This window comes from Propithecus coquereli, unplaced genomic scaffold, assembly GCF_000956105.1.
Source record: "Propithecus coquereli isolate 6110/MARCELLA unplaced genomic scaffold, Pcoq_1.0 Scaffold5, whole genome shotgun sequence".
Taxonomy (NCBI): Eukaryota; Metazoa; Chordata; class Mammalia; order Primates; family Indriidae; genus Propithecus; species Propithecus coquereli.
The window spans coordinates 1,979,553-1,989,045 of NW_012150840.1; the positions used below are offsets into that span (position 1 = coordinate 1,979,553).

Genomic DNA, 9,493 nt, shown 5'->3' on the forward strand with positions numbered 1-9,493 from the left:
GGGGGGACCAAGGGCAACATACGTAACCTAAACATCTGTACCCCCATAATATGCTGAAATAAAAGAAAAAGAAAAAAAAAAGTAAGATACAATAAATGAAAAGAAGAAAATTTTCTCTAAGTAAAAAAAATTGATGTTTGTGGCATCTTTATAATGTTTTAACAGCTGCACCCATTCCATTACTTCTCTTTTTATGGATGAATTCTTTGCTTCATATTCCAAAGCACTTTGTTGCGGTGGTTTATAAATATTTTTCCTCAGGATTTGGAGTACATAGATTCTGAATTCCCTTTTAGGTACAAAGTGACTCATACCAGCTTAACCTAAAGGTATGAAAGGACTGATTGGGAAATTTAACAGTGAATGTTTTAGGGTTTAAGTTGAGAACGTCATGTAGGTAAGTATATTGCATTCTTATTTTAGCTGCTGAGATAAATGAGGAATGATTATGTTGAAAAAGTTAACTGGATCTCATGCCTAATTGGCTTGAAATTCATAAATACAAATAGATAATTCTGTACTTTGTTAAGATTGCATATCGCTTGTATCAAGTTATTAAATTTAGAGTTTTGAAGTCATAAATTATTTTTTATTACAAATAGCTGCGGTTTAAGAAAATATCAATCCTTTTTAAGATGAAGGTTGGTTACCTTCTGGGGACTAAAAGAATATTTTTCTTTTTCCCCATCTTAATTCCCACTTGAAATCTGATATCATTGACTTATGCTGGAAGTTGGGGAGGAGAGACAAATAAGAAAATATCTAACACATTGTTCATCTTCTGTGCATAAGTTTAATCTAGTTGAAAACGTAATCATCACATGTAATATACTTCACCGGTTGGCAAAGTGTATTCTGACTTCCAAGTAGCCAATTTGTAAGCAATCTTTTGGAACAAAGTCTATTTGTAAATTGGCTACCTTTTCTAAAATGAAACAGGTGTTATTTTTTCATGTGTTTTCCATGAGTCCTTAAACACATTTCATTATTGAGCACTGATAATATTTTATTAATTTAATTAACTAGTCATCATTTAGGTCATTTCTACCTCTAAAATTTCCGATTCAGTTAGGGTAAAAATTTTATCAAATGGTTTAGTTGAATTAAGATTTCTGACCGGGCGCGGTGGCTCACGCCTGTAATCCCAGTACTCAGGGAGGCCAAGGCGGATGGATCGCTCAAGGTCAGGAGTTCGAGACCAACCTGAGCAAGAACGAGACCCTGTCTCAACTAAAAAAGAGAAAGAAATGATATGGACAACTAAAAATCTATATAGAAAAAACTAGCCGGGCATGGTGGCGCATGTCTGTAGTCCCAGGTACTCGGGAGGCTGAGGCAGGAGGATCGCTTGAGCCCAGGAGTTTGAGGTTGCTGTGAGCTAGGCTGACGCCATGGCACTCTACTCCAGGCAACAGAGTGAGACTCTGTCTCAAAAAAAAAAAAAAAAAAAGATTCCTAAAGTTTTGATGTTCAAAGATAAGGCTTTTCAATCAGTATTCACTTGTATAGAAAAGTTAGGCAGCAAATTTTTGGAGAAAAATTTTTTTTAGTAATATTTAATTTCTACCCTATAGAATTTAGTATACCTGGTTTAAGAAATAATTTATTTTTGGAATAAAATTTTTCTTAAACAGACATTATCACTTTTTTTTCAAGACCATAGGCTTTTGTTTTGAATTGTTTCAGAAGCCAGGGAGCTCAAGAAGAATGGAAGGTAATGATAAAACTAGTTTACTTCACAGAAAATCTTAAATATAGAGTTTGTGACAAATTATCTTTTTCTAAGTCAATATATTTTGATAATTGTTGCAATTCTGCATGGAAATATGGCTTCTCTTTAAAAAGTAAAGCAAACAAGTCAATTAAGAATCTTGACAAGGAAATTTAAGTAGCTAAACATTCTTGACAAAAGAAAAAATCTGCTAAAAATAAGTAATTCAGAGAGAAAAGAGAATGGGGATACCATTCTGATTTTTAAAAACAAAAGAAAAACCATAAAAATGTTTTGGGGAATGGGTAATGACTGAAGATTTGAGCTTTTTCAGCAAATTTTTCTGTGTTCTGTAGACTATAAGATTTTGTTTGAAAAAAGCACTCTTGGAGGCAAAAGATTGCCCACATACTGCTGTTTTGGTTGCTCTGTTGCCAGATAAAATGAACTACTAATTATCAACTTGTTCTGTTCTTTTTTTACATGACTAGTTTGCTTGTGTATATTTTATAAATATGTAGAAAAAGATGTGACCACATAAACACTAGACTCAACAGTAGTGTGTTACCTGTGGGAAGTGAGATACAGAACAAAATGAAGTAAAACTTTCAGTTTTTTCTCTATATAATTCTATGTTGTTTGAACTTTTAAAAAAGTATTCTTTTAGCAGTTAAAATCAGAAAGGGAAAATGTTATATAGGAAAATAAACTGTAAAAATTCTTTAATACTGTTTAAATTCTTATGATTTAAGCCAGATTTTAAAGAAATGGAGGCATTCAGCTGATTTTGGAAACAAATAATATGTCAAATATACAATATGACTTTTAGAAATCTTGGTGTTCTTAATTACCTCGTTAACTGAATTATTGACTGAGTCTAGTATCCAAGACTTTGAGATATAGAATATTATGTATGGCTCTATAATTTTGAATATTTTGGAAACCTCCTTGCTTATAAACATCTTTAGTCAGTATGGTTATAAAGTGTGTCTGTTTCAATTTCTGTAGTTGGATTTAATTTTCTCAAAACCACAAAAAATAGTGGGAATGCACCACTGCCAAACTTCTTAAACCCAAAGTGGTTTTTCTGGGGTTTCAATGATCTTGGTAATAACACTGTGATTTTTAGGATTTTTTCCTCTACTATTTTTTTAAGACTATTACGATAGAAATATGCAAAGGCCAATATTAATATTTTATTAGCAACCCTAAAAATTCTTATTTCCCTTTATCACTCTTTTCATTTAGGTTATTTCAGAAGTCAAACACACACTTGGAAGAAATCAACTTTTCCCTATTCATTAGAATTTTCTTTTTCCCTTTTTCTTATATTATTATTATTTTTTAATTCTGTAAAGTTTATTTATTGAGTACTTATTGTCGGGCACTGGGGATAGAGAACACGGTAGGTCAAATTCTGCCCTCACGAAATATATTGTACGTCCTATTCGGGGAGGGGACAGAAACTCAATACAAAGAATAAGTAAGTTCAGATATTACTAAAAAAAGGAGTGACTAGGACTGTGTGTCACTGATACATGTGGAGTTGGGCAAAGTTACAACTGGAGGACTACAAATGTTTGAATATTTATCAAAATATTTGAATATTTAAAAGTTATAAATCAAGCTACATCCTAGCACAGCCTGACTTCCCATCCTGCATCTTGAGCTCCCAACAGCCTACACCCTTAAGACCCAGAGGATAAAGGAACTGCTCTCTTGTCCTGTCCAGCCTTTTCACCTAACAGTCTGAGTAGTGGCCTGGATCTGTTGGGGCAGGGCAGGGATGATGTGTGGTGCCTGGTTCCATCTAAAACAATATGTAAACTGATCCTGCCAAGTCCCCAGAAATCTGGTTACAGAGAGGTCCACCTCTCCAGTTTCTTGTCTTTTCAACTCAAGACTTCTAAGAAGTTCTATGCTCATCTCAAACTTGTACTACCCAGAAGAGAGGAGAGAGGATGTAGGTGTCTGGGAAACTTGGCTTGCCTAGGCAGTCACTTTGGTTGATTTGGGATAGCCAACTTTAACTGAATAAAGCTTTTATAAGCTGCCACTCTTTCTAGGATTTCTCATGGTAGAAGCTGTGTTGATTTTTCCTTCTCTACACATACTGGGCACTCTTAAGTTCTTTATCCTCTGGCCTACGGGGCCTTGTTTAGCTAGTACCTCTCTCTTATAATTCTCATTTGCTCACATGGTTAATGAACCTTCAAAAAACTTCCTTACAAGGCTGAAAGGAACAAAAAGAGTCTGTTTTATTGCTTGGGGTGCAGGGCTCTCTAAAGTACAGGCCCTTGATAGAGGCTTCTCTTGCCTAGGTCTAAGGATAATATTGGACTAGGAATGGAGGTAACCATAGAGTAGTCTTTTACATGCTGTTTGATTTCTCCCTATCCTGCTATTCTGAATCTTTCTAGTCCCCTACTCAATTTATTTTAATTTATAAATTTGTTTAATTTATAAAACTAAACTGGTATCCCTTAGGATATCCATGTCTTTATAAAACTAAACTGGTATCCCTTAGGATATCCATGTCTGAAAAGTAAGGTAAAATGAAATGAATATTTTCCAAAAGAGTTTTTGGTAAGATTTTAAGTAGCAATGACTAGTTTTCATGTCTCATTTCCCCTCCCCCAAAGGGGCAAACTGTTCAGACTTGTTGCAGATTTGAACTCTAGCTTAAATGTTATGTTTTGTTTCTCTCCTTACAGGTGTGAAAGTTGTGTGGATTTACTGTTTGTGAGAGGAGCTGGAAACTGTCCTGAGTGTGGCACTCCACTTAGAAAGAGCAACTTCAGGGTACAACTCTTTGAAGATCCCACTGTTGACAAGGAGGTTGAGATTCGGAAAAAAGTGCTAAAGATGTAAATATTATTGCTTGAATGATTCAGTCAACAAAGAGTACTTTAGCAATTATTTCAATAATTGATATCATTATTTTCTGATATAAATATGGACAGAGTGGCAAGTAAATAACTATAATTCATCTAAGTATTTGTTTAACAAAAATTTAAGTTCTTAGAGAACCGAGTAATATTATTAATCTGACCTTTGTTAAAGAAGAGTCTCCTAACTGATGACTTTACAATTTATTCATTTCCTATTCTTTAATTTATTTAATAAACATGAATTGGATACCTACTGTGTGTAAACACTGTGTTATATATGTTAAGCAGTAGGTGTGAAATGATGAATAAAACAGCTATGAACCCTGTCCTCATGAGATTTACAGTATAGTAGCATAGGATAGCAAAAAGATAGACAGCAAAACAGGCAAATAAAACAAATATGTTTTTATAAATTGAGGAAAGTGTTATGAAGTTAGTGGCTGAATGTTGGCAGGGTCATTGATGTCAGGTAAGGGCTAAGGAGGTAATATTAAGTTGAGGTTTGAAGGCTATTTAGAGAAAATCATATGTTAGCTTTATTTTGTTATATATGCGTACGTATATACCCACACATACATATGTGGGTATACTGTGTGTGTGTGTGTGTAGTTTTATGTATATAGACCTATAAATATATTTTAATCTGTCTTCATTTATAATTTAGGTTTTACTTTTTACTCTTTGTTAGTAGTTTTGGGTTTCATTTTATCTGTTGTTTTGTTATAAAGCATCCCATTACTTTTGAAATTAAAATAATATATTTATTTAATTTCTTCTTATTTTTGGTGGTATACATTTCCACCCAGGTCACCAATGTTTCTAGGTACCTAACCAATGATACTTTATCAATGCTTCTAGCTGCTCTCTTATTATTTGGATTACTTCTGGGGTATAGTCTCTTAGATCCTGATCTTTTGTTGTTAATTCCTTACAGTTTTCCAATTCTTCACAGGTACATTACAATATTTACCAATTTTCCTGATCTAACATTCCTTAGACTATAACTGTCATGAAAAATGGAGGAGTCTCTTTTAAGTTAATTTTTTTCTAGAAGTTAATGAATATATTTATTAGAAGTAAACGATATCATAATTTCCAATGATATACCTTGTTTAAGCTCATTTCCCAATCTTTCCCTTCAGTCTTACACGGATTTTGAATATTATATCATTCTCTCCTGATTCTACTCCTTGTCTGTAGTTGTAAGAATTTAAGAATAACATTTTTGGTCTCATTACAAACCTGGTATCAATAAAACAGTGTTTTACACTGTAAGCAAATCCTTTCTGTGTATCATGTATAAATTAGGTAAAAACAAACAAACCGGTTAGATAATATTGAAAGGAATGATATGTAATGCTGATTTTTTTTCTTCTCTTAAAGATACAATAAAAGGGAAGAAGACTTCCCTAGTCTAAGAGAATATAATGATTTCCTAGAAGAAGTGGAAGAAATTGGTATGTTTTTAATTTGATGTGCTAGCCTAAAAGAATTTGTGCTTTTATCTTTTTAGATGACTAGGAGAACATCTTACATAAAAATCTTTAACAGGCTTTGTTGTGATAGCTGATGTTTACCTAAATGATTTCTTTTGCACTTGGATCATGTTTGTCAATTTGAAGACATACTTAAGTAAAAGACATACTTAAGTGATATTTTATCTTAGGAAAAATTTGATTAATGGAGGTAGTAACACTTTATAGCTGGGAAGGAAGGTCTGTGTTGATAATGTGTTAAGGTAGTTTAAACTAAAGGAAAGTATATCTTGATTTTTTAAAGGTAGGATTTTTGTTAACTTTATTCATGGTAATTAAAGTCATATGTTGTTTATCATCATTTATGCTTCTGTGGATACAACAGTTTGAAATATTTTGAAGCAGTTGAATGTTGAAGTAGCATTCTATTTGTTCAGTGTTATTCTAGAAAAGGAAGTTAGAGTAATCTTATTGCCTTTTCCTTCCAATGTGATTAGTCAAAAGGATGCTTTAGTCAAAATAAAAGTATTATTTCTGTTTTCTTAAATAAAATTTCAGAGATGTTAAAAAGTCTATAAAAGTGGAATTGGAATGTTCCTAATGCAAAGAAATGATAAATGCCTAAGGTGACAGATATTCTAATTGCTCTGATTTGATTAATTCACATTGTATGCCTGTATCAAAGCATCCCATGTATCCTATAAAGATATACAACTATTATGTACCCATAATAATCTTAAACAATTATAAATCAATTAAAATTAAAAAAGGAAAAAAGTCTGGAAGTTGTTATTAATGCTATTTTTTAAAGTAGCCGTAATTATTACTAAGTGCAGGTTTGGAAATGACACAAAGGTCATAGGCTGTGAAATTAGAATGAGACATTGAGTCATCTTTTTTTTGTTTGTTTTGTTTTTTTTTATTTCAGCATATTATGGGGGGTACAGATGTTTAGGTTATGTATGTTGCCCTTGCCCCCCTCCCCCCCAAATCCGAGTTTCAAGTGTGTCCATCCCTCGGATGGTGCGCATTGCACTCTTTGTGTATGCATATACCCGTCCCCTCCTCCCCACCCCCGCCCGACATCCATGAGTCATCTTTATTCTTCTCTCAAACTTGATAGCCAACTATACTCAATATTATTAAAAATTATTCTTTAGAAGGTTTATATATGATAAATTTTTAGAAAATTCAAATTCCCGAAGAATGAATATTCTAATTTAAAATATTTCTTTACTGAGAAAATTCAGAAAATCTTTGTTTCAACTGTTATTGAAACTTTTCTAAAATGTCTAAGTTCATTTGTTATATCATAGCAAAAGTATGTACAGAACATATCGTAGGGCTTTTCTGGGATCGTTTAGTGCCTTAGAGTCACTGCTTTTTCATTCTAATTGCATTTATTGCACTTTGTATGTATTCTTAAGTAACCGTGAGTAGCTATGGATTTTAGTTGAAAAGATGGTAGAATTGGGAGTGCCAAGGCAAAGTGGAAAAATTAGGATATAGACTGAGAAGGTAAACCAGAAAGAAATCTGCAAGAACTGGGCAAATATGCAGATATGTCAAAATCTGGCTATACATAGATATAGTTGGATAGCAATCAGGAAGAAAACCAGCTTATGTATATGTTCTAAAGGCAATGTGATTAGTCAAAAGTCTAATCAGGCAATCAATGGAAAGGAGATTATAGATGTTGCAGAACAAGTTAGTTTGAAGGTATGGACAACCTGGGGCCCATAGGTAAAACCAGTTTCGTGTCCAGAAGTGGGAACTAGTATCAACAAGCAAGACTGAGTCTGGATATTAGAGCTATACAATATGTAATACTTTTTTTCTTTTTAACCAAGTAAAGAAACCATGGCTCAGAGCATTTAATTTGAAACTGATTCTGCTATTAAGTATACTCATGAAGGACTGTCTTCAGTTGCAGTATGTGGAAACTCTTAACAAGCCTCCACTTAATTGTCTCATTGGAGTAACTGACATCCATTCTGTAAAATGTATTGACTGATGCCTAAGACATGGTGAATGCCATCCATTAGAAGCTGCCCTCAGCGCACATCTGTACTTCTCTCACCAGTTTAGTTATACACCAAGAGTTGTAAGCATTGGTAACCAGACCTTAGGCCAGTCATGCTTGTTTTTGTAGTTATGTAATTTAATTAAATAGTATATAAGGGTGGGGAAAATTGCAAAACTCTAGAATTCTGTTTCTCAAGTTCTTGACTCAGTTTTGAAAAAATGGAAACTGAACAATGTAGATGGCGTTTATGACCTATAGAAGCAGAACTCCAATTAAAGACTAGAATTTGGCTGTATGTCATTAAGTTAGAGAATGTATACTTTATATGTTTTAATTAAAGTATTTAAGGAGAGAGAGAGATTGATTCCTTCCTTTAACAGACTTTTCTAAGTAATCAACTACAAATCCAGATCATGTTGATTAAAGAGCTGTTTTACTGTATTTGAAGATATTGATTTTTGGGAACTAGCCTCATGGATTTTATAGTTTATTTTTTGAACTTAAGTTCAATTCAGCAAATACTTATTAATTGTTGTATGTGAACTGCTTTACTGCTAGGGTATATGATACTTGCTCTCAATAATCTCGGACTATAAGGGGAAGATAATTATGTCACCTAATAGCTATAATTTAATGTAGTAAATCTTACAGGCATTTATAAAATGCTCTGGGAATTTCGGTAAGAAAACAGTTAATTCAGCATTGGGGAATGGAGGTATAGTTTGGTGAAGTTCAGAGAAGAGAAGACATGTGAATTTGATCTTAAAAGATGAATAGGAATTTAGCAGGTAGAAAGGGAGTGGAAGAACATTTATAGCAAAAGAAAAAGGCACAGAGGTGCAAAGATGTTGAGCATGTTGGAGAATGAGCAAGTAGTCTGTTACAGGTAGATAAAACATGGGGAATGACTTGAAAATAGGGAGGTTTGAAAAACAAGCTGGACCTGGCTTAAGAAGGGTTTAGTACCACTGATAACAATAGCAAAAATAGACAAATGGGATTGTATGAAACTAAAAACTCGCTGTATAGCAAAGGAAATAATTAAGAGAGTAGACAACCCACAGAGTGGGAGAAAATAATTGCAAACTATACATCTGATAAGGAGTTAATCTATAAAGTATATAAGGAGCTCAGTTCAATACCAAGAAAACAAATAATCTGATTAAAAAATAGGCAAAGGTCACGCCTGTAATCCTAGCACTCTGGGAGGCCGAGGTGGGCAGATTGTTTGAGCTTAGGAGTTCGAAACCAGCCTGAGCAAGAGCAAGACCTCGTCTCTACTAAAAAAATAGAAAGAAATTGATTGGACAACTAAAAATATATAGAAAATATTAGCCGGGCATGGTGGCGCATGCCTGTAGTCCCAGCTACTCGGGAGGCTGAGGCAGAA

The 9,493-nt window shown here is 33.5% G+C and overlaps 1 protein-coding gene across 2 annotated transcripts in view; it reads left to right on the top strand.

The window, feature by feature from the left end:
• The window catches only part of MNAT1 (MNAT CDK-activating kinase assembly factor 1), a 208,133-nt gene that overhangs the window by 47,360 nt on the left and 151,280 nt on the right, over nt 1–9,493 (top strand). For both annotated transcript variants that reach the window (XM_012656279.1, XM_012656280.1), the window contains exons 2-3: nt 4,426–4,578; nt 5,986–6,059. In XM_012656279.1, the coding sequence (XP_012511733.1) occupies nt 4,426–4,578; nt 5,986–6,059 (227 nt within the window). The remainder of the gene's footprint in view (nt 1–4,425; nt 4,579–5,985; nt 6,060–9,493) is intronic.